The following is a 26,293-nucleotide window of genomic DNA, read 5'->3' as shown; positions in this document are numbered from 1 at the left end:
CACTGCATATTGTAATAGCTCAGTAACTGGAATACACTATTTTTTTCTGCATATAACTGATTGGTTCCACCCTCCACCCTATTTTCCCAGTCCCGAGGCACTGTTTCTGCATTTCATGCAATTGATATGATCCTAATGAGAAATCGCAGGTACAGAAAGGGCATGTTAACCAAGATGTTTTTGCAAATATTTCAGTGTTCCCTGGTGGATTGCATCTAATCCATGCAACCTTACTTTTCTACCACTACAGTGACTATAGCCATATGAATACATTCAACTGATTAACTCATCATATTAGGTGACCTAGCACAGACTTTTACTGTAGAATGGGAAGTGTGTGCAAGTTAGGCCTCCTGGACTGACCACGAATCCTTCATTGGGTTAATTTCTCCGGGGATACTGGTGATTGAAGTTTGTTTTTCATCACTTTTGTTGTCAAAGGGCCATTGCAAAATGATACTGTTAATGGAGATTTATTGTTAAGTTCCTGTGTTAATCAGTTTGGAACTGCTTTGTTTTCCTGTGTGTTAAAACAGATCTTTATCTTTATATATGCATTATGTAATTAGTAATTTGTGAAGGTGTTATTGTATTTTACCTATGAACTCAATGAAAATAGCTATACAAAAATGAACTGAATTTAACTGAATACTCTTGATATATTTCTGTAGTGCCTTCAAGGAGAAGGAAGGCATACCCACTATGTTTTATAGTTTATCAAAATGTTTAGTTTATGTCTCAACAGGATCCCAAAACCAAAAATGTTTTTTAGAGATTTCACTTCAGTTGCTGCTACAATTTCCTTATTAACCTATTGGTACCTGTAGCTCTGATGTAGAGCTTCCTCTTCCCATTGTACGTTTTTTAATCATAAAAATTGTTGGCTTCTCTCAAAATTGCAGTTAGTCAACTTCCACAACTCCTTGCTCTGACTTCCATGGTTAAGGTCTTGAACAACATCTGTTCAGATAAACTTTTAACCACTGTTTTATTTTTCTAACAGGTTTTTGAAATATACACACCTGAAGCAGGCATTTAAGTCAGAAGAGGTGAATATGTTTTTAAAATTGTCTTTCTTATTTGTTTACTGCTATATGTGAGATCTTTTAAATCCCATATTGGATATTCACAGTAACTAAAGTCTCAAGTATTAGTTTTCTGATGATTCTGATTACATCTGCTTCTGGATTTCTGAATACCTTCTTGGTAGTTTTAAATATTATTTTGCTATTGCCACCAGATAAGTTCTTTTGAACTATAGATTTTTAAACACTGTCAGGTGTTGAAGAAGCTAAAATGGAAGCTGCAACCATTTAAAACACCAGAACTGCCATACATTTTCTCAGTACTATAATTATCAAGGTTACACCAGGTGCCACTTGATTTCCTTTGTTCTTCCTAATGGTCCGTTATCTCTACATCTTAATAGTGCATCACTAATGCTCTACCCCAAAAACAACATATTGCCTCATAAAGTTTCATTGATTGTAATTTCTTTGCATACAGCATATGTTTTCACTTTAAATGTTGGTATATGTTTTCAATGAAAAATCTTTCCAGGATTATACTGTAGCCAGGCAGAAAACTACTTTAGTTTTTATTAGTATTTTTAGGGAAAATCAAAACAATACATTTCAATCAGCCAGCCACATAACATTTTATCTTGTCGTGTGTGTGTGTGTGTATATATATATATATATATATATATATATATATATATATATATATATATATATATATATATATATATATATTCATTGCATTCGTAGTCTGTGTCACAATCTGATTGTATGGGTGGTTACCTACCAGGTAACGCTTGTGGTTGGTCAGCAAGTCAGCTAACATCCGCCACGGTGCCCTCATTTCAGTTGCAAGAAGCAGATCATAGAATGGTTGAAATAGTTTACTGTCAAATAATGCAAAGAGTACGCAACACGTGTTTCGCCCAAATTCTGGGCTCATCAGGCGTACACACTCACTGCACCCCCCTCTTGAGGAATTGAACCTCGGACGTCAGCGCCAGAGGCGATATATATATATATATATATATATATATATACAGTGGGTATGGAAAGTATTCAGACCCCCTTCAATTTTTCACTCTTTGTTATATTGCAGCCATTTGCTAAAATCATTTAAATTAATTTTTTTCCTCATTAATGTACATACAGCACCCCATATTGACAGACAAAAAAAAGAATTTTTGAAATTGTTGCAGATTTATTAAAAAAGAAAAACTGAAATATCACATGGTCCTAAGTATTCAGACCCTTTGCTGTGACACTCATACAGTATATTTAACTCGGGTGCTTTCCATTTCTTCTGATCATCCTTGAGATCACCTTCATTTGAGTCCAGCTGTGTTTGATTATACTGATTGGACTTGATTAGGAAAGCCACACACCTGTCTATATAAGACCTTACAGCTCACAATGCATGTCAGAGCAAATGAGAATCATGAGGTCAAAGGAACTGCCTGAAGAGCTCAGAGACAGAATTGTGGCAAGGCACAGATCTGACCCAAGGTTACAAAAAACTTTCTGCTGCACTTAAGGTTCCCAAGAGCACAGTGGCCTCCATAATCCTTAAATGGAAGACGTTTGGGACGACCAGAACCCATCCTAGAGCTGGCCGTCCGGCCAAGCTGAGCTACCGGGGGAGAAGAGCCTTGGTGAGAGAGGTAAAGAAGAACCCAAAGATCACTTTGGCTGAGCTCCAGAGATGCAGTCAGGAGATGGGAGAAAGTTGTAGAAAGTCAACCATCACTGCAGCCCTCCACCAGTCAGGGCTTTATGGCAGAGTGGCCTGTCGGAAGCCTGTCCTCAGTGCAAGACACATGACAGCCCGCATGGAGTTTGCTAAAAGACACCTGAAGGACTCTGAGATGGTGAGAAATAAGATTCTCTGGTCTGATGAGACCAAGATAGAACTTTTTGGCCTTAATTTTAAGCGGTATGTGTGGAGACAACCAGGCACTGCTCATCACTTGTCCAATACAGTCCCCACAGTGAAGCATGGCGGTGGCAGCATCATGCTGTGGGGGTGTTTTTCAGCTGCAGGGACAGGACGACTGGTTGCAATCGAGGGAAAGATGAATGCGGCCAAGTACAGTGATATCCTGGACAAAAACCTTCTCCAGAGTGCTAAGGACCTCAGACTGGGCCGAAGGTTTACCTTCCAACAAGACAATGACCCTAAGCACACAGCTAAAATAACGAAGGAGTGGCTTCACAACAACTCTGTGACTGTTCTTGAATGGCCCAGCCAGAGCCCTGACTTAAACCCAATTGAGCATCTCTGGAGAGACCTAAAAATGGCTGTCCACCAACGTTTACCATAAAACCTGATAGAACTGGAGAGGATCTGCAAGGAGGAATGGCAGAGGATCCCCAAATCCAGGTGTGAAAAACTTGTTGCATCTTTCCCAAGAAGACTCATGGCTGTATTAGCTCAAAAGGGTGCTTCTACTAAATACTGAGCAAAGGGTCTGAATACTTAGGACCATGTGATATTTCAGTTTTTCTTTTTTAATAAATCTGCAACAATTTCAAAAATTCTTTTTTTTTGTCTGTCAATATGGGGTGCTGTGTGTACATTAATGAGGAAAAAAATAAATTTAAATGATTTTAGCAAATGGCTGCAATATAACAAAGAGTGAAAAATTGAAGGGGTCTGAATACTTTCCGTACCCGTATATATATATATATATATATATATATATATATATATATATATATATATATATATATATCCTCTTTAATAAAATCCCTGTGTGCGTCCAGATGTCCGTGTGTGTGTGTCTTCTGGTGAAGTGCGCATGCGCGGGGCACGGTGCGATGCACGATATTACGGTCAGAGAAAGTTACAAGCGTTTTACGGAAATACAAACCAGTATTAATGCAAGAGGAAATTAAAGGTACACAATACAGTGACTCATATTACAGCCACATACAAGCCAGTATTACTCTCAGAGAAAATTAAAGGCATATTACCGACGCGCACGCCTGTATTACCGCCAGAGAAAATTAAAGGTATATTACGGACGTACAAGCCAGCGGACGTAGAAGACAGTATTACTGTCGCAGAAAATTAAAGACACAAAATACACGGCGGCAGCCCACAAAGAACGGTCAGCTCAGCAAGTAAACATCAACAAAAGAAAGGCTGAAAGAAAGAAAAATACGACCAACAAAAAGAAGGAGGTCAAAGTCCCTTGCCATTTAATATAGACTGTTCCTACTAATGTTTATGCACTACTGTTCTAGCGCCTGTTATTGTAACGGGCTAAATGACTAGTATAATATATATATACAGTGCATCTGGAAAGTATTCACAGCGCATCACTTTTTCCACATTTTGTTATGTTACAGCCTTATTCCAAAATGGATTAAATTCATTTTTTTCCTCAGAATTCTACACACAACACCCCATACTGACAACATGAAAAAAGTTTACTTGAGGTTTTTACAAATTTATTAAAAATAAAAAAATTGAGAAAGCACATGTACATAAGTATTCACAGCTTTTGCCGTGAAGCTCGAAATTGAGCTCAGGTGCATCCTGTTGCCCCTGATCATCCTTGAGATGTTTCTGCAGCTTAATTGGAGTCCACCTGTGGTAAATTCAGTTTATTGGACAGGATTTGGAAAGGCACACACCTGTCTATATAAGGTCCCACAGTTGACACTTCATGTCAGAGCACAAACCAAGCATGAAGTCAAAGGAATTGTCTGTAGACCTCCGAGACAGGATTGTCTCGAGGCACAAATCTGGGGAAGGTTACAGAAAAATTTCTGCTGCTTTGAAGGTCCCAGCGAGCACAGTGGCCTCCATCATCCATAAGTGGAAGAAATTCAAAACCTCCAGGACTCTTCCTAGAGCTGGCCGGCCATCTAAACTGAGCGATTGGGGGAGAAAGGCCTTAGTCAGGGAGGTGACCAAGAACCTGATGGTCACTCTGTCAGAGCTCGGGAGGTCCTCTGTGGAGAGAGGAGAACCTTCCAGAAGGACAACCATCTCTGCAACAATCCACCAATCAGGCCTGTATGGTAGAGTGGCCAGACTGAAGCCACTCCTTAGTAAAAGGCACATGGCAGCCCGCCTGGAGTTTGCCAAAAGGCACCTGAAGGACTCTCAGACCATGAGAAAGAAAATTCTCTAGTCTGATGAGACAAAGATTGAACTCTTTAGTGTGAATGCCAGGCATCACATTTGGAGGAAACCTGGCACCATCCCTACAGTGAAGCATGGTGGTGGCAGCATCATGCTGTGGGGATGTTTTTCAGTGGCAGGAAGTGGGAGACTAGTCAGGATAAAGGGAAAGATGACTGCAGCAATGTACAGAGACATCCTGGATGAAAACCTGCTCCAGAGCGCTCTTGACCTCAGACTGGGGAGACGGTTCATCTTTCAGCAGGACAACGACCCTAAGCACACAGCCAAGATATCAAAGGAGAGGCTTCAGGACAACTCTGTGAATGTCCTTGAGTGGCCCAGCCAGAGCCCAGACTTGAATCCGATTGAACATCTCTGGAGAGATCTTAAAATGGCTGTGCACCGATGCTTCCCATCCAACCTGATGGAGCTTGAGAGGTGCTGCAAAGAGGAATGGGCGAAACTGGCCAAGGATAGGTGTGCCAAGCTTGTGGCATCATATTCAAAAAGACTTGAGGCTGTAATTGCTGCCAAAGGTGCATCGACAAAGTATTGAGCAACGGCTGTGAATACTTATGTACATGGGATTTCTCAGTTTTTTAATTTTTAATAAATTTGCAAAAACCTCAAGTAAACTTTTTTCACATTGTCATTATGGGGTGTTGTGTGTAGAATTCTGAGGAAAAAAATGAATTTAATCCATTTTGGAATAAGGCTGTAACATAACAAAATGTGGAAAAAGTGATGCGCTGTGAATACTTTCTGGATGCACTGTGTGTATATATATATATATATATATATATATATATATATATATATATAGATAGATATATATTATATATATAATATTAATATATATATATATGTATATATATATATGGCGGCACGGTGGCGCAGTGGGTAGCGCTGCTGCCTCGCAGTTGGGAGATCTGGGGACCTGGGTTCGCTTCCCGGGTCCTCCCTGCGTGGAGTTTGCATGTTCTCCCCGTGTCTGCGTGGGTTTCCTCCGGGCACTCCGGTTTCCTCCCACAGTCCAAAGACATGCAGGTTAGGTGGATTGGCGATTCTAAATTGGCCCCAGTGTGTGCTTGGTGTGTGGTTGTGTTTGTGTATGTCCTGCGGTGGGTTGGCACCCTGCCCGGGATTGGTTCCTGCCTTGTGCCCTGTGTTAGCTGGGATTGGCTCCGGCAGACCCCCGTGACCCTGTGTTCGGATTCAGCGGGTTGGACAATGGATGGATGGATATATATATTGTATATATAGATGCCAAAACAGCACTGATTCATCGGGGCATGGACTCCACAAGACCTCTGTAAGTGTCCTGTGGTGTCTGGCACTAAGACATTAGCATCGTATCCTTTAAGTCATATAAGTTGTAAGGTGAACCCTCCATGGATCTGACTTGTTTTTCCAGCACATCCCACCAGACATTAAAATGAATAGAGATCTGGGCAATTTTGATGGCAAGGTCAACATCTTGACCACTTTGTCATGTTCCTCAAACCATTCCTGAACAATTTTTGCAGTGTGGCAGAGCGCATTATCCTGCTGAAGGAGGCCACTGCCATCAGGGAATACTGTAGCCATGAATGTGTGTATGTGGTCGCAGCAATCTTTAGGTAGGTGGTATGTGTCAAAGTAACATCCACATAAATAGCAGGATCCATGGTTTTCTAGCAGAACATTGTCCTGAGCATCACACTACCTCCTCTGGCTTGCTTTCTTCCTGTAGTGTATCCTGCTACCATCTCCTTCCAAGGTAAACAATGCACACGCACCCACCTTGTCCGCATGATCCAAAAAAAATATGATTAATCCGAGCAGGCCACCTTCTTCCATTGCTCCATGGTCCAGTTCTGATCCTCACATGCTCATTATAGGTATTTGCATTGCTGGACAGTGGTCAACATAAGCAGTCTGATTGGTCTGCGGCTATGCAGCCCCATATGAAGCAAGCTACATTACACTTGTGTGTTCTGTAACCTTTCTCGCATGGCCAACATTAAGGGTTTCAACCATTTGTTCTGCAGTAGCTGTTCTGTAGGATTTGATCAGATGAGCCATCCTTCATTCCCCACACACATCAATAAGCCTTGAGTGCTCAAGACCCTGACGCAGGTTCACCGATTATCCTTCTTTGGACCATTTTTAGTAGGTACTAGCCACTGCATACTGAGAACACCCCACAAGACTTGACACTTTGGAGATGCTCTGATCTAATCATCTAGCCTTCACAATTTGGCCTATGTCAGAGCTGCTTCAGTCCTCCCACTTCCCCATTTTTTTCTGCTTCCAGCATATCACCTTCAAGATCTTACTGTTCACTTGCTGCCAAAAATACTCCCCCCTAAGACAGGTGCCATTATTATGAGATAATCAGTGTTAATCTGTTCACTTGTCCGTGGTTTTAATCTTGCAATCGATAAGTGTATATATTATTTGTCAAAAATATTTACCCAATTGGAGGTTTTCACATTTCATTGTTATATGATGCTGTATCACATTGGGTTTATTTGGCTTTTTTGGCACTGATCAACCAAAAAAGACTTTTTAAAGTCAAAATGAAAGCAGATCTCTGCAAATTGGTCTAAATTAATTAGAAATATAAAACACAAAGTAACTGAGACACGTTGCGGTGAGTAACTTCCAGGCCTTCTCTTCTGATTTCACATACATCCATAACTTTACATTAGCCGAGTCAAGTTACATTAATAATTTAATATGGCAATGTTGTCCGGATATACTCTGGTTCCCTGCGGAATGTACTTAAACTGATTAAGCGTCTTGGGTAATGAATGCTGAATGAAAGAATATTGCAAAATATTTATTAATCTGTTGGCTATGATCTTCTACAAGACTAGGGACGCATATACATGAGAAGCACAAACAAAAGCACAGACCAAAAAATATATCTAAAAGATAAGATAGTTGTGCCAAAGAGAAAAAAAAATAAACTAACTAAACTGTTCAAAAGCCAAATCAAAAGTAATTATTTCCCACAATCTGTTATTGCTTAGAGTCTGAATGGGTTTTTACAGGGTAAAACACATGCCCATTATTCTAATTCTGCTCCTTGGATCAGAAGCTCACAAATGATTCCTTTCACCCCTTGAAGAAGATTCTTACATGTTAGATGACTCCATGCTAAGCTGTTATGAGGCCCAGTCTCAGCAGGACATGTCCATAAACTGGCGAGGGGTTGTGACTGAAGCATATGCATAGTATTGAGGCACGTGGCAGAATATAACAGCATACTAGTGTTTATTCCTTTTTTATGTTATGGTTTTTAGACGAAGGGTCAAGATATTGTACAAAGAAGCATTCTTGGCAACATTTTTCCTGAAGCCATGGTTTGTTACTTGGAAAATTATGATGCAGAACGATTTTCTGAGATTTTTCTTGGAGAATTTGATACACCAGAAGCAATTTGGAGCAGTGAAATGAGGTAAAGCTTTCATGGTTCAAGAGTAACATAATGCCTATAATAATTTTGAGTTATGAAGCTGACATACTCTTAATTTTCTTGTTTTTTTCTTAAATACGGGGTGGTCCAGTTCTAACCATGCAATTTTCATTACGCTATAACTTATTAAGTTTATTACATAGAGAATTCACAATATTTTTGTTGCCGATAGATGGCAGCACCTGCCCTGCATTCATTTATTGCAAGATATTTTGAACAATTCTTTTGTCTTGCATTATTTTCCTGCATTGCATTAAAAGTTGCATAGTTAGATCTGGACCACCCTATAGTATTGGCATTACTTAAGTGGGTATTTCATCCCTTTAGCATATGAGTGCATTGTAATTTTTGCCAGGGCTGATGTTAATACCTTCAACTGTTTTTAAGTGTGTTTGGATATAATGAGAACGTTACCTACTGCCATCACCATGTTTGACTGTCTTGCCTGCCTGTCTGTCCATCTGTATGAGACAACTTGGCTTCCAATATAGCAGATTTGTTGAATTTTGGCAGACCTATTCTGTACAGAAATTGGTCAGGAAAGAAACCTTTCATTGAGATATCACAGATACACCACGCTGTTCATATGGTTTAAATCAGTTACAGTCAGCTTGAATGAGGTCACTCCAAATTATATATTTTTTGTATTTTCATATTTTCTTCACCCGACAGACACTCCAGGGGCCTCATGTATAAACGGTGCGTACGCACAGAAATGTTGCGTAAGAACGTTTCCACGTTCAAATCGCGATGTATAAAACCTACACTTGGCGTAAGCCATGCACTTTTCCACGGTACCTCATACCCTGTCGAACACAAGTTCTCCACTCAGTTTTGCAGACTGGCAGCACCCAGCGTCAAAGCAGTGCTACTGTTCCGGTGTGGTTACCCTTTCTTAGATCCACATCCACGACGGCGGCTTTATAAAATACACTGAATTTAACCGCATATCGTTCATAAATTTAATGCATCTGGTTGTAATTAACCTGTAACAATATAATGGTCCACAGAATGGTCAAACTATTCTAAATACCATAACTGCTTTAGCATTGTTACTCTCACTGCACCTTCTTCTCCTGTCAGCTGCTCCCATTAGGGGTTGCCACAGCGGATCATCTTTTTTCATATTACTCGCACTGCACCACTCGGGGTATTTATATCACTCTATCTGAGTGTGAATCACAGATCTACAGCGATTGGAAAGAGAATTATCGGTATTCAGCATCAAGCACTCGCTGCCTCAGCCATTCGCTATTTGAACTGCTCTCATCCGACCAACGCTTCACAGCCTTTCCTGTTCGGACCTCGCAGTTCACAAGCAGTTTCATCCCAAGAACTATACACGCACTCAGTCAGTCCATCAAGTGCTCCTTGTAGAACTGTTTGTACTTGCAAGTTACCATGAGGTAATTGTACTTAAGATACAGTTATAATATTGCACAACCTGAGCCACTTTATAAAGCACGTATTTACTTATGATGACGATATCAGTTTTAAGATGAAATGCAGCAAAATATGTTGATTATATTATACAGATGAAACTTTAACTACACGGTGCCGCAGCGTTAGCGAGCTTGAGCTTCGTTCTTGGTTTGTTCCTGCCTCGCGCTGTATTCATGCTGTGGCTGGCGCGACACTGGAAGGATAGATGGATAGAATAATTAAACATTACGAAGGTATTTCGATGTTCCTTAAAAGTTTTGAAGAATCGGCGTTCTAAGCTTACAGATGGCTTAACGTCTATTACAGAGCTGATTGTGTAGCGATTGGGTATTTGGAGAAAGAGAAGTAAGGACAGGAATTGGGGGTTAGTACGTTTGAAAAAGACAGTACTTCTGTAATAAAGCATTTCATTGAAGGTCGCACATGGCGCAGCAAGCATCTTGCTGTAAGACATGAACAATCACTGCGCCACCGTGTTCCCATGTTTAATAACATGCTTTAACTCATATCATCATGAAAATGATATCAAGTATACTTGTCAGTATTTTAATTATTCAGAGAGCTGTAATATTACAAATGTAATGGATTCTGTGTCCTGTCGGAGGAAGAGCACATAGTGATTCTGGCACATAGAGCACATATAAGATCAAATACACAACAAAGCATTTAACGTGCTACTTTAATTACTATGGGATTTGAGAAACTAGTAACTTAAACGATTTTAAGATGAAGTTTATGATGTTCTACTTTAATGACAAAATAAACTACGTGATTAAAGTGCAAATTTCACGATTAAAGTTGACATTTCGTGCTTTTTTCACACTGTGTGCCTTTTTTTTCCCCACTGTACCCTAATAAGCTTTCATATGACACTCAGACGGTGGGCTACGACTCGCCTTTTCACGCCGACTTTGATATATGACAACTTTTTTATTTCAGGCACTGTGCGACTTTCTGAACTTGAGCTTTCAAGTTTCTCCGACATGCTATGTCACTCGATCAACTTCCTTTTGTTGCTTATATAACTGTTTAAACCAACAAATAGTACGTTTTTCTTTGCCTCCATTTGGTATTCGCTGAAATTCTTCTATTTTTCCTCGTACTTTTGCCATTGCCTTTTCACAGAACGCTGGGCTTAAGGGCTATTTATATTGATTTGCATATTCAAAGAGGTGTAATTCTGGGAGGAGTTGGGGTGGGACAGCAAGCGCGTGCACGTGCGTTTATTTCCACGCTGAGCGGGATTTATGTAGTGGAAGAACGCGGAAGTTGGCGAATGCACAGATTCCTGCATCTGGATTTTTCTGTTTGTAAGCACATTTCGGCTTTTGTGCTTACGTCATGTTATAGTGCAAATTCTACGCACGGCGTTATGCATGAGGCCCCAGGTGACTAAACAAAACACCTATACAAGTTAGTTAAATTCCAGTAGAGATGCGTGTTCAAGTTGCTTATTGGCCAGCACCAATTAAAAAAAAAAAAAAAAAAAAAAAAGTCAGTGGAAGCGAGTTATATAAGTGTCACTCTGTAAGCATAGAGTGAACAAATATGTACTCATTATTTACAGAATGTTGCACTTAAAACACAGCTGCATTATTTGCACATTATAATTTCACTGACATAAAATGTACCTTTTAAGTAGAGCTCCAGACCTACTCTCCATTAAGGTAGCCAACAATTGGTCATTAATCAATGCCGTTTTTACATCATTTGAACTGGATTCTACATAAGCCTGTTTGGGCTACATTTTTAGCTACATAGTATTGCAGTGTAATGTTAAACATCCATCCATCCATTATCCAACCCGCTGAATCCGAACACAGGGTCACGGGGGTCTGTTGGGGCCAATCCCAGCCAACACAGGGCAGAAGGCAGGAACCAATCCCGGGCAGGGTGCCAACCCACCGCAGTAATGTTAAACAACATGTATTTATTGTATCCTACTAATACATTATTACATTCTGTTATCACTGTTACTTTTTTTATTTTTATTTTTTGTTGTTGGAGATGTCCTCTAAATTCATTGACTTAAACTAGGTCAGTAGGTGTATTTGTCTTTTGTGTTTAGTTTCTTCAGTCAAGTCTGGCTATAAATACTTACTATTTTTTTCTAGTGGTTCTATGTTACATGAATCATTGTTTAAACAAATTCTTCAAAGCAGTCACATGTTAAAATCAAATGAAATTTCTTTTCATTAACACATAATTTTAACTGGTACTATAAGTGATACCATGTATTACACAGTGCTGCAAAACATTGAGTTATGGCTATATTCATGTTAATGCCCACAGGTCAGATGGGTGTGGAGAGGCATAAGGACTACTGGTAACCTATTTAACTTTTAATTTCTTTAGTAACAAGGAATAATTGATATTTTCATTTGAGATGGCAAAAGTCTGATTTCACTTGTGACTGATAGTGACCAAGGTTAACTTATAAGAATGCTCTTCTGCGAGGGGTAGCAGTGGTGCTACAGAGCCTTGATACCTGTGACAGATGCTGAGTGTATTCTTCCTTTTAATTCTTCAGTTTTCTCAAATTTGTTATTTCTTTGCTGTTTTATGCAACATGCACAGTATGGAGCCTCTGAACTGTATTGGATATTAAAAAAAGTCAGAGTTGTGTCATAGGAAAACAAAACTAGACTTATTATGTACACACAATGACCAAAACCTTTACTTTTTTCCACTTAGGCTGTGAAACTTCACAATCTCTTTTCTTTTTCCCCTTATTTTTTTCAGACGGTTGATGATTGAGAAGATAGCTGCACATCTTGCTGATTTCTCACCTCGTCTTCAAAGCAACACCCGAGCACTTTATCAGTATTGTCCAATTCCTTCTATTAACTATCCTCAGCTTGCAAATGAACTGTTCTGTAATATTTACTACCTCAAGCATCTTTGTGATACTCTGAAATTCCCTAACTGGCCCATAAAAGATCCTGTGAGTAGTTGTTTTGAAATAAATTGTTTGTTTTTTTTCTGGTGGTTTAAAACCTCATATCATAATTGATATTCTTGTTTTCTTCAACAAGCTGAAAATAATTTTAGAAATGCAATTGAGTGTGGTTTGTGTGATATTCAGTGTACTCTATTAGCTGGTAGCTTATCCAGGGTTGGTTTCTACATTAAACTTGGTGTTGCATGTATAGGCAGTGGCTCCGCACACTTTATTAAGTAACAGGATTAGGAAAATGAATTGGTGATCTGTTAATATAGACTATTGCAAACATAATATTTTGGATTCTTATCTCTAGATAGATTCTTGCCTAGTTATCGAATTAGAGATTTTAAAGACCATTTTCAACTATGAGTGTGAGTTCCTTTAAGCTCCTTTGTGTGCTTTACCCCTGTTGAAATTTTTTCCACAACAAAAAATGTTGAAACTTGTAAATACCAAAACATCAACATATTCACAGTAAGAAAGGCATGTCTAATGTCCACTTCTGTATTTATGCATATTTAGTATATCTGCATATTGTGATATGTTTTGAAACCGTCATCAACACACATACTGTTCGAGCAGACGTCAAAAGATTTTTTTATAGTGTTTTTTTCTGTTGCTTGCACATGACAGGGTAGAATGTCAGTACCTGACTTGCATGATCATATTGACTGTACTTGCCATCCCACTTGGTCCCTCTACTGGCATTAAGCATATAGTTCAGATGTACCCAGACCTTGCTTCACACAGCATGCAGTACTTTATACTGAATCATGTCCATTTGGTTGCAATGTACTGTGTCCATGACGGCCTTCCCTTGTAATCCATGAGTCTGTTGTCATTGCTTATGTCACAATCGGGAACATGCACCTTCTGCACTTTTTTGATAATTGCTTGATACACATCCTACTGTTTTTACAGTTTCACTGCTGGGTGATTGAATTCATCATAGTTATTGTTATTGATGAAATACAGGTACTGTGTTCCCCCTTCAACCATAGCTTCCCAACCATTATTTCAATTACCTGCAGTTTTAACATATTAAATAAAGAAAATCCCAAAACTAAAAAATCATGACATTTAATTAACTGTGCAGCATAAATGATCCCATTGTTCACTGATTTCTCATTTTACATCTACCCAACCAGTCTCCCCCTCACTGTTAGTTACGCTGTAGCATCCATGGTGTAAACATTCTCCATGCTCACTGTATGGCTATAAATATAAATTTATTTTGCTTATTTTAGCCCCAAACCACAAACATAGTGATGCTGGCAGTTCTTCTAAGAATAAGAGAAGGTGTGAAGTCCTTCTTTTAAGTAAGAAAATCGGAACTCTTGATTTAATATTGATAGATAAAAAGTCATAATGCTGAAGCTGCCAGAATGTACAGCAAGGATGAACCATCAATTTTTAAAGTGATAAAAAAAGAAAGATGAAGTTGCGTCTCTAGTGCTTAATAAATATTTGGTGAAGATGAAAAAAAAAGTATTACATTTGTGTTTGGAAGATATGAACAAACAGGATGTTCCGGTTGACAGTAACAGTTTTCATCAGAAAGCATTGCGCCTATATGAGCAATAGATCCACTGAAAAGTGCAAGCCATTATTTTCAGCTAAGGGATCCTTATATAGATTTAAGAATCCGTGTAAGCCTAAAAATGCAGTACTATACTAGGCTATTGTAATTATACTATACAGTACTGTATGGAAAAGTACATCATTTTCATTGTGTTTAAATTTATTAAAGTATTCATTATAAACCTATTAAAGAATCATAGGTATGTATGTTAAAAAAAGTAAATGCATAGGGTTAGGTATTATTTGCGAACTTCTTTAATCTCAAGGGGAGTATGGAACATATCCCCTCAGATTCTGGGGGAGTACTGCATTTCATAATGACATATGATAACATGACTTCTATGAAAATAGATGTCTACAACAACCCATTTGTAGAACAGTACCATCTTCTGGAGTGGTTTGCCTATTATGCCCTGCAGTATCAGAAGACTAAAATCACCCATTCTCATCTGCAAGTACAGGCTGCCAGTTACTGAAACAAGCAAATGGTTTACTGTGACATTTCCAACATTGAGCAGTATATTACATTTCGTTTTAATAGCTATTTTCTCCACCAGACATTCATCGACAAATCATAATTAGTCTACATAATCATGATCAACAGACATCTTTAGATTGGGGTTTCCCATAAATGTATAAGGATTATCAGCAGTAATTTGAAGCGGACACTTAACACAAACATCACTGAAACATAGCAGGTCAGATTTTACTAAACAGGTGTCAGTTTCTCATGACCAATTCATGTCGATTTGAGCACTCGATTCAGTTTTCATCTGTTCTGAAACTGGCTTTACACCTTTTTGTTTGCCATTGTTTTTTTTATTGAATGCTCCACCCCACTCATTAATATTGATAAGCTAAGAATGGCAGAGTGCATGAAAATATTTTATGATTTTATTGGAGCAAGGTGTTATTTCATTCACTAGATGTCAGCAGAATACAATCCCAAGAGGTATTCAGACTTAACACTGTAAAGTGGATCATTACACGTTACCCTGAGTCTTTTTCAGGCTTAATCATATTTACATAGAATTTCGAGCCTGTGTCATGCTTAAGGTTAATGCCAAGGTAGTAAATGTCATAATAGCACTAATTGCCAGAAATCAGCTGAGTGAGGCTCATTCAAATTAAAAAATATATATATTCATTCTGATTACTGCAAAGTAAAGGTTTTAATGCATCTCACATCCTGTGAGTTGGTATGTCTTTTCAGTTTACCAAGAAGGTGATTGGAGGATGTGACAAGTCAGATACGTTGTTTAGGGTTTTATGTTTAAGTCCTGAAGAGTAGAGTGAAAACACTGAGAAGATGACACTATTTTATTATGACACTGAACTATTTTTAGTCCCCTTTGGTCCTTAGCGGACTTATTACCATACCAAACAGTAATATAGAAGATCAAAACACTTTCATTAATAAAAATGTAGAAAGAGGTCATTGTTTCCTGTGACACTCTACACTACTTTAACTTCCTTAGTTGAGCATTCTTGATGAGAGTGGAACTACTACAGTGGATGTGTTGAACTACAATATTAGTCATGGAAGTAATGTTGCCCACCTACCTGCCAGGAGGAGGCACATGCATCTGTCACTTCTTCAGTGAAAAAAAAAATCACTTTTGAATATTCAAATAGTAATGCACATTCAGATTTATTTGAAGTTTGGAGCTAAGACTGTGAGAAAGACCAACAGAATATAAAATAGTGGTAATAAGTAACAACCTTGTGGTGTACGCAAGTTTAAAGTGAGAAGCTTAGAAATGGCATCATCCAGCATGCCTGCAGTATGCCAGAAAGGAAATCTAAAGAATATAAAAATGTGGTCAATTAATTGCAGTATCTTTCAGTATATTTTTTCAGTTTATCAATTAATTTCACAGCAATAATTCTTTTAAATTGATAGAGGATTTTTCTTGGTGATTCTAGATGTTGAAGTATATAAATAAGCTCTGTGTGCACTGCATTTCTCACTGATCTGTTTGCATTTTAGGCCATGTAAACCTGAGACAACAAGCTTGTTGTTAGTCTGTAGGTTAACAGTAATGTAGTCACTGAGGGAAGTTAAAGTACTTGCTTTTGGAAGAGCTATTATAGTATGTAATTTTATACTACCTATGTAAATAAAAGATTGAAAATATCAATAATAATAGATGCAAAGTGAATAGCACATGTATTGATCTTCCATGTTGAAACAAGGTCAAGTCCAGAAGCTTTCCTGTTCTGTATGCTGAAAAAAGGCCTTACATGATGCTTCTTAATTGTACAGGATGGCGAAAAGCATTCCTAGTTGTCCGAGTGCGGTCAGCATCTTGCAAATGAATTTTCACATTGGAGCTACAATGTAATCTAAAATTAGCTTTTGTAGAAGCAAGAAGTCATTTGGAGACACAGTATGATTCATATTGTAGGTTGTGATTCGGTATTCTGCTTTGTACCATTAGCTGCATGTCAGTATTCATATTAAATTAATCTAATTTCCACTTTTAAAGATCCTTTTTTCTAATTAGTATTGTCTATGTGTTTGTTTAATCATAACTGCTTCTTGTAATACACAGGGACACATTTGCAGGTAGTGCATTTTTACCTTTTATGCTCTTTTCTTTTTTTAGGTGAAACTCCTAAAAGACTCCCTTGAAGCATGGAAAAAGGAAGTGGAAAAGAAGCCACCATCAATGTCACTAGAAGATGCATATGAAGTTTTGAATCTTCCTAGAGTCCAAGGCCAGTAAGTAGCAGTCATTGTTATCTTCCTTTCTACTAGTGTCTAAAAGCAGAAACTTAAAACATGATTGTTTTTAAAATTACAGTACTACCTCATCATACATTGGTTTGTGTTAACATCGAATTCGACTTTACGTCATTTTTTTGTTAAAAATGTATGGAAAAAATACAAATTGTTTTAACTCGATTTACACAACCTTACGTTGGTCAGCCGATGTTAATATGTAAAATAATATATTGAAATTGATAAAATCAAGTAAAAGCTTATAAATTAAAAAATAGTCTGATTTACCTGGTATTTGGTGCTGATAACTCTGCATTCCACTGCATGACGGCGTTGTTGTTCGCACGCACCAACTCAGCTCAAACAAACTGTGTTATTCGCAGTGTCTTGTTTGTGTTGCATTCACAGTGTCTCATTTGTGCTGTATTTGTGACTTTAATATTTGTCCCCATGGCTACTAAGAATGTTCCTAATGTTAATGCTAGCCTTAAGTGTCATGCTATATTATTAAAAGATAAGGTTAGCATGATAAAACATCACAAAAGGGTTGTAAAGGTAGCTGCCATTGCTTGTGCTTTTGGTTTGAATTGGATTATGTTATTGACAATCATGCATGACAAGGAACAGATTTTAGCCACATTAAGGATGAAACTCCAGTGATAAAGAACACTGTCATCAACAAGAAGAGAGGATCAATTTATGAAGAAATGGAAAAACTTCTGCTCTCTTTGGATTGAACGGCAGACTTGTCAGCATATTTCCATAAGCCAGATGTTGATTCTGGAGAAAGAGTTGTCTTTCTTTGCAATCCCCAAGAAAAGGTTTCACGTTGAGAATAACACAGAGTTCAAAGCAAGTGCAGGATGGTTTATGAGGTTTAAGCTGCAACAGTGTCTTCATATTGGAGAAGCATATTACAGAAAATGAATTTGTTCCATAACAGGTATTCAGTGTAGATGAGCCTTGTCTATACTGGAAAAAGATGCTAGACCATTCATTTATATCCAAGGAAGAAAAAGCTATGCCAGTCTTCAAGGTTTCAAAAGATTGTTTGACCCTTATGTTAGGAGGAAACTGTGCGGGTGACTTTAAGCTAAAACCACTGCTAGTGTATCACACCCAGAATCCATGAGCACTGAAAGCATCCCCAAGGCATCTCTTCCAGTAATATGGATGTCAAATCAGAAGGTTTGGGTGACATGTGAAATTTTTGAGGATTTGTCCTTCGGCCACTTTGTACCAGCATTGGAGAAGTACTGTAAAGCAAAGGGTATCCCATTTAAGTTCCTCCTTATTTTAGACAATGTTCCTGTCCACCTCCTTCCCAACACCACCTCTCAACCGATGGACCAGGAAATTATTGCCATATTCAAGTGCCACTACATGAGACAGGCTGTAGTTGCAACACAGCTAGATGATGGCATCACACTCTGTGACTTCTGGAAGGCATACAACATTTACAAGGCCATAATGAACATAAGCACTGCTTGGAATGAAGTTCCAAGCACAGGAATGAATGGCATTTGGAAAAAGCTGTGCCCTCAGTTTGTTAAAAATTTCAGGGGCTTTGACAAGGTTAACAAGGACTTGGTGATGTTAAGCGCTCAGCTGCAAATAGAGTCAGAGGTGAAAAATTTAATTTCATTATTTGAGGCAGACAAGTAGCCTTTAACAAATAATGAGTTGATGGGGCTTCATGTACAGCAGCACCAAGAAGAAGAAACTCCAGAGGTAGAGCCGTGTCGCTTCACCGTCAAGAAAATGTAGCAGGCCTTTGTCCACATTGAGAAAGGTCTCACATTCTTTGAAGATATGGATCCCAATGCTCAGCCCTTTGCACAGTATATGTTGGGGGATATCACAACGTTTTGGCTCCGTATTGGCTCATCGTAGATGAAAAGATAAGCAAGAGTATTCAGGGCACTCTAGACCAGTTTTTAAAGTGAGTCAACACTCAATCTCAATTGTCTGCTACCAATGAGAACTGGCCATCAACATCTTCAATGTAACCTCCTTCTCCTCTAACTTCTACGTCATTCCCAGCGAGCAACACTGACATCGCTTGTGTAAAATTTTTTCAGAATTTTTTTTTTGTTTTGTTTTTAATGTAGCATTAATAAACTGTATGCATTTAAGGGAAATGCTTATTAATTGTTTATAGGGGGTCAAAATTGTTTTTAGGGGTTTGTCATGTTAAGTCGTTTTTCAACTAAACTTTTGCCTTTTGGAACCAAGTACTGACATAGGGTGAGGCATTACTGTACTGCATAGTATTAACAGTTAAAATGTGAACAGAACATTCCATCAGTTGAGCAAATCAAATGTGGAGTAAGTCATTTGAAATAGAATTGTTCAGAAATTCACCTGGAAACTTGAAAAATAAAGTAAACCCTTTGAGGAGAAGGTTGCAGAGTTAAAAAAATGTAACAGTGTTACAAATCACTTGATGAAAACAACAATAGAATTTAAATAAGAAAGTTATCAGTCAAGCATCTGGCATGAAGTCTGTAATGACTGTATAACGAAAATGAATAACTGTCCACAACACCTTGTAAAGGCCAGAAAAGAAGCATAAGCCTTATGTGACTCTTTAGGTCCATGGTTTTTAGGTGGACTGTGGAAGAGTTAAGATTTTATGTTGAATCTCTTTAAATTTAAGCACAAGGTTAGATCTTGAAAGAAAAGCTGATAATTCATTTGTATTACATTGTTTATGTATTTAAAAAATCCATTTCCTTTTTTTTGTCATTTACATAGACATGATGAAAGCAAAATAAGGAAAGCATATTTCAGGCTTGCACAAAAGTACCATCCTGACAAGAATCCAGAAGGAAGGGTAAGATTCTCATTTAATGGAACACAGAGCTTTAAACACAGAAAGTTTAAAAATCCTGTGACATCAAATTACCATTTTCAGACAACAAAAATATACTCTGTTGTAATGTTCAGAATCAAATTAACTTGATCAACCTACCACTTTATCTATTTCTATTAATGTGAGAATTTCAGTGCTTTCAATGCATTTACTCCTCAAGTGAAAAGACTAGTGATATGCAAGGTAGTGGAAAATCCAACATATTGACTTATGTCTTTTTTGCCTTCAAATGTTGAGGCAGAATTGCTGTTCTTTTTCACTTCTTTGAAGTTAGTATTTTCAGATTAGTACTGAAATCTAGTATTTCACAATATTTGCTTTATACTAACTTTTGAAATTCATACTGTTTTTTTGTTTACTCAAAAAATGTACAGTTTATCATTTGAAATTATGACCACTAAAGATTCAGCATTTGTAGAATATATCTGTAATGGGAAAGCATAATTTTTTTTCAGATAAAATGTATCTTTTATACTCACCATTTTCAGAAATGAAAAAGCTTATTGAATACTTGACTTTTGTGGTATAGATAAATAATTAAATGATAGTACAAATAAATCAAAACAAACAATGTGAGCAAGTTCTTTTTGCAACAAAAACAGAATTCATACTTTACAAACTTTTAACTGAATTACATTAAAGTGTCAGATAAATGTTATGAAACAACCTGCCAATAGTTTTAGATGAAAGGCATGTCACATTTAAAGATAGCAGCACCTTAAATCTTCTCAGCATCTATGGGTTGCTGGGCCAGCTGGTGCACCCACTAATTTCAATATTAGGGTAAACACTGATCATTATTACAAACCTCATTATCTTGTTATTTGGAGGGTGTTAATGTTAAATATGTTTTTGTTCCTTTATCAGGAAATGTTTGAAAAAGTCAACAAAGCTTATGAATTTTTGTGCACAAAATCTGCAAAACATGTTGATGGACCAGACCCAGAAAATATCATTCTAATCCTTAAAACGCAAAGCATACTTTTCAACAGACACAGAGAAGGTAAATATATGTATATAATACAATAGCTGCAATATATACTTGAATCAGTGTTGTTCTTAAAGTGTGAAACTGAAGCGTGATTAATCATGCATTTCAGGCATAATTTGTAGATGTAAAGGCTATGGGTATGCTTCCTGTGCTGTCAGAATACAGTTTTGCATACTTAAGATGTGAATAAAGATTGCTGATAAACACTTATTTTCATTTTATTTTATTTCTTTTTCATATGCTGTAGTTGTTTTAGGAATTTTTTTGTCTTTTAAATATTGTCTTAGAAACAGTCTACGTAAGCCTTGTAATATTTCTTGAAAAAAAATTATTTGAAAAAGTAAGTTTTTTGTGTCTCTCTCTGAGATCTCCAACCATACAAGTATGCAGGATATCCAATGCTTATAAAGACCATCACAATGGAGACCACAGATGATCAGCTCTTTTCCAAAGCAACCCCTCTGCTGCCTGCTGCTGCTGAGCTGGCCTTCCACACTGTTAATTGCTCAGCTCTAAATGCAGAGGAACTGCGACGTGAAGATGGAATACAGGTTAAAGCTGTTTTTATGTAGTATAAAGCTAACATAAAAGTTTATCCCTAACGTTTTATCACAAAAAATATTTTTAAGTTTTAAATGTATGACAGTTTTTCCATTTAATTTCGATTCTAATGTTTGTGTAAATTCTGACATAAGGAAAGCAATTAGGAATTAAACAGATGTGTAATACTGTATGTATCTCAAAAACAAACTATTTTTAAACCTTTCTTATTACAAGGTGTTACAAGAAGCTTTTTCTAGATGTGTAGCTGTGCTTACTGCTACTAGCAAAACTGATGATATGGCAGTACAGGTAAAATTTACTTTTTCCCTTATATTAGATCATTACTTTTGCTTTTTAGTTTGGTTTAATTCTTATTTAGTTCCTTGAATGTTCACCGGTTTAAATATTGTTTTTCCATGAATCTAAAAATTCTGTAGTGGTTGGTAAGTTTAGCTTTAGTTTTTAAATTGCTAATAAAAGAATTAAAAATAGGTGAATTACTCAAAGCAATGGAAAAGCAATAATTACTCTAGAACCCTATTATCTTTAAATGTATAAAATTACATGTTTCACTGTTCTTGATGTGGTGACTTACAAAGAAAAATGAACTTGACTTTGTCAAGTGATCTTATATGACAGTTATTTTTGTTCTAGGTCTGTGGCCATGTTTGCAGATGTTACAGTGTTGCAGCTCAATTTGAGGAATGCAGAGAGAAAATTGTTGAACTGCCAAGCATCATCAAGGATCTCTGTAGAATTCTGTATTATGGAAAGGTAGTTCATTGTAATTAAATTTGCTCAGATACATGCATTACCACAGTATTTATTGTACAATAATTAAACACACACTGACATAAACAAAAGATTAATCATATAAATGAAAGAGTTAAGCATAAATAATCTTCAGCTACTCTCTTGGATGATTATGAAATGTTTTGTTTGTGTGAATGCCACAGAAGAATTGCTTTTGTGAATGCTGCCTTAGTTTCCAATGGTGATTTTAGAAACAGAAATAATTACAGTGCATCCAGAAAGTATTCACAGCGCATCACTTTTTCCACCTTTTGTTATGTTACAGCCTTATTCCAAAATGGATTAAATTCATTTTTTTCCCTCAGAATTCTGCACACAACACCCCATAATGACAACGTGAAAACAGTTTACTTGAGGTTTTTGCAAATTTATTAAAAATAAAAAAAAAAACTGAGAAATCACATGTACATATGTTTTCACAGCCTTTGCTCAATACTTTGTCGATGCACCTTTGGCAGCAATTACAGCCTCAAGTCTTGTTGAATATGATGCCACAAGCTTGGCACACGTATCCTTGGGCAGTTTCGCCCATTCCTCTTTGCAGCACCTCCCAAGCTCCATCAGGTTGGATGGGAAGCGTCGGTGCACAGCCATTTTAAGATCTCTCCAGAGATGTTCAATTGGATTCAAGTCTGGGCTCTGGCTGGGCCACTCAAAGACATTCACAGAGTTGTCCTGAAGCCACTCCTTTGATATCTTGGCTGTGTGCTTAGGGTCGTTGTCCTGCTGAAAGATGAACTGTCGCTCCAGTCTGAGGGTCAAGAGCGCTCTGGAGCAGGTTTTCATCCAGGATGTCTCTGTACATTGCTGCAGTCATCTTTCCCTTTATCCTGACTAGTCTCCCAGTTCCTGCCGCTGAAAAACATCCCCACAGCATGATGCTGCCACCACCATGCTTCACTGTAGGGATGGTGCCAGGTTTCCTCCAAACGTGACGCCTGGCATTCACACCAAAGAGTTCAATCTTTGTCTCATCAGACCAGAGAATTTTCTTTCTCATGGTCTGAGAGACCTTCAGGTGCCTTTTGGTGAGCTGCCATGTGCCTTTTTACTAAGGAGTGGCTTCCGTCTGGCCACTCTACTACACAGGCCTGATTTGTGGATTGCTGCAGAGATGGTTGTCCTTCTGGAAGGTTCTCCACAGAGGACCTCTGGAGCTCTGACAGAGTGACCATCGGGTTCTTGGTCACCTCCCTGACTAAGGCCCTTCTCCCCCGATCACTCAGTTTAGATGGCCGGCCAGCTCTAGGAAGAGTCCTGGTGGTTTCAAACTTCTTCCACTTACTGATGATGGAGGCCACTGTGCTCATTGGGACCTTCAAAGCAGCAGAAATTTTTCTGTAACCTTCCCCAGATATGTGCCTCGAGACAATCCTGTCTCAGAGGTCTACAGACAATTCCTTTGACTTCATGTTTGGTTTGTGCTCTGACATGAACTGTCAACTGTGGGACCTTATATAGACAGGTGTGTGCCTTTCTAAGTCATGTCCAGTCAACTGAATTTACCACAGGTGGACTCCAATTAAGCTGCAGAAACATCTCAAGGATGATCAGGGGAAACAGGATGTACCTGAGCTCAATTTCGAGCTTCACGGCAAAGGCTGTAAATACTTATGTACATGTGCTTTCTCAATTTTTTTATTTTTAATAAATTTGCAAAAACTTAAAGTGGAGTTTGTATGTTCTCCCCATGTCTGCGTGGGTTTCCTCCGGGTGCTCCGGTTTCCTCCCACAGTTCAAAGACGTGCAGGTTAGGTGCATTGGCTATCATAAATTGTCCCTAGTGTGTGCTTGGTGTGTGGGGGTGTATGTGTGTGTGCCCTGCTGTGGGCTAACGCCCTGCCCAGGGATTTGTTCCTGCCTTGCGCCCTGTGCTGGCTGGTATTGGCTCCAGCAGACCCCCGTGACCCTATGTTAGGATATAGCTGGTTGGATGATGGATGTATTACAAGTTAGATTTTTGTCAGTATTTTGATTGAAAGATCAAGAGAATTAACAATAAAGGCATTTTTTCACAGCCATATTTGTTCGTTTTTATCAAGGGTACTTATAGTGGTGGGCACTGAAATATGTTTTCCATGCTGTAATGTGTTTTTTTTTTTTTAATTCTGCAGGGTACAGAATTGCTAATAAAAACAGAAACTGTCAACATTGCATTTCTAAGTCTTCAGTTTGTTTCATATATTATACAATAAGCAGCAAATTAAATATTTAAGTGCTTTAAATTTGTAATCATTTTGCTATACATTAGCTGATTTTCGTTTGATTGTGTTATGTATTTTTATTTATTTTTTTCTTTTTAATGTTTGCTTTTCTTTATTTTAATTACATGTGCTTCCAGTTTTACCAATAGAGCAGAATTTGCAAATATTCACTTAAAAACGGAAGTGCATCATTAATCAAAAGTAGATAAATTCTGCAAATAAAATAGATACATGTAAAACAGTTTTTTCCAATCCTGGTCTTACCCATACATAAGAATATTCCTCTATTTATTTGTAACGTAATAAATTTTAACCTGGTGGTTAAGGTATGGTCAACTAATGACTGTACAATATTTGTAAGATTTCCTTCATTCCCTGAACAGCATGTAAAAAGTTTGCAGCAATTTTCAAGAATTCCAGTAATAACGGGAAATAGTTCCAAGAAATTTTGGCATGTTTCCCTATCTATTAATAACCTGAACTAACAATCTGGTAGCTCTGTGTGGAGCATAAACTGATAGATATGTGAAAAACCACTGATGTTACAAATATAGGGGTCTTACCAAAAGAAATAAATTACTCTATTAAGGACTCTTTTCTTTTTTGTTAGTATCTGAACTGTAACAATCTGAGAAATTTATTACTTGAAATTTCTTTTCATTTTGAATAACGTTTTGCAATTAAAACATATCATAGTTTTCCCTCAAAAAGGATATTTCATTATAATTGCTAATCCCTAAGTATTGTTTCCACCTTGCACCAATTTGGTCAGTTGAGACTCCAGCCCTTTGTAAAAGTATATAGGAATAAGCAGGTTAAAAAAATAGTGAAAACCTTTGTTTATTATTATTAGAACATTTGTTCTGTTCACCTAGATTCTGTAAAATAACATCAAGTTGAGATTAGAAGATCCCTAAAGTCTCACTCTCAGCCACGCCAACTGGCAATTCATTCCATGTGTCTTTGGTTCTTTTCGTGAATAAAAACATTTTAACATTTGTTCAAAATTTGCCCTTAGCAAATGTACTAGTATCATTCATAATTTCGTTCATGTCACCTCTTAAATCTCCATTTGCACAAACTGAAAAGGTTGAACTCCTCCAGTTTCTCCTCATATCTCATACTGTCTCTTTCCTTTTTTCTGTTAGTGAGAGACAAAGTTTGAATTAAAAATGAAAATATCATAATTTTAACTTCTCTGTACAGTGGGAGCTTAATTTTGACAATGAAGAGTTTTTTTTTAATGTGATCAGTTAACAGCATGATTGCATTATTTTGCAGATTGCAAATGTTACTGTGATGTATGGCAATTGATGCAAAACATTTATGTTCAAATGCAGTATTATATGTATGCTAGACAAAGAGCCCGTTTCAACAAATTAAGATGAAATGGACACGAGTTTGTGTCAGCAGTGTATGAAGAACAAATGATAAGTAACAAAGAAGTTGTTTTGTAATGATTGTAGTCCGCTTTACTCATTACTGTACAGGCTTGTACTGTTAGTTGATGAATTTTCCAGGCCTATAGTATAATATTGAATGATGAATGTTCCAGTA

The 26,293-nt window shown here is 37.5% G+C and overlaps 1 protein-coding gene across 2 annotated transcripts in view; it reads left to right on the top strand.

Annotated features, from left to right (window-relative positions):
* LOC114653624 (dnaJ homolog subfamily C member 13) overlaps window positions 1-26,293 on the top strand; it is a 331,290-nt gene that overhangs the window by 262,049 nt on the left and 42,948 nt on the right. For both annotated transcript variants that reach the window (XM_051929216.1, XM_028804037.2), the window contains exons 32-40: window positions 1,004-1,049; window positions 8,445-8,599; window positions 12,803-13,004; window positions 17,195-17,310; window positions 20,068-20,146; window positions 21,053-21,188; window positions 21,543-21,727; window positions 21,954-22,028; window positions 22,374-22,493. In XM_051929216.1, the coding sequence (XP_051785176.1) occupies window positions 1,004-1,049; window positions 8,445-8,599; window positions 12,803-13,004; window positions 17,195-17,310; window positions 20,068-20,146; window positions 21,053-21,188; window positions 21,543-21,727; window positions 21,954-22,028; window positions 22,374-22,493 (1,114 nt within the window). The remainder of the gene's footprint in view (window positions 1-1,003; window positions 1,050-8,444; window positions 8,600-12,802; window positions 13,005-17,194; window positions 17,311-20,067; window positions 20,147-21,052; window positions 21,189-21,542; window positions 21,728-21,953; window positions 22,029-22,373; window positions 22,494-26,293) is intronic.

This window comes from Erpetoichthys calabaricus, chromosome 6 (assembly GCF_900747795.2).
Source record: "Erpetoichthys calabaricus chromosome 6, fErpCal1.3, whole genome shotgun sequence".
NCBI lineage: Eukaryota > Metazoa > Chordata > Cladistia > Polypteriformes > Polypteridae > Erpetoichthys > Erpetoichthys calabaricus.
This window is presented reverse-complemented; position numbering and strand designations above follow the sequence as displayed.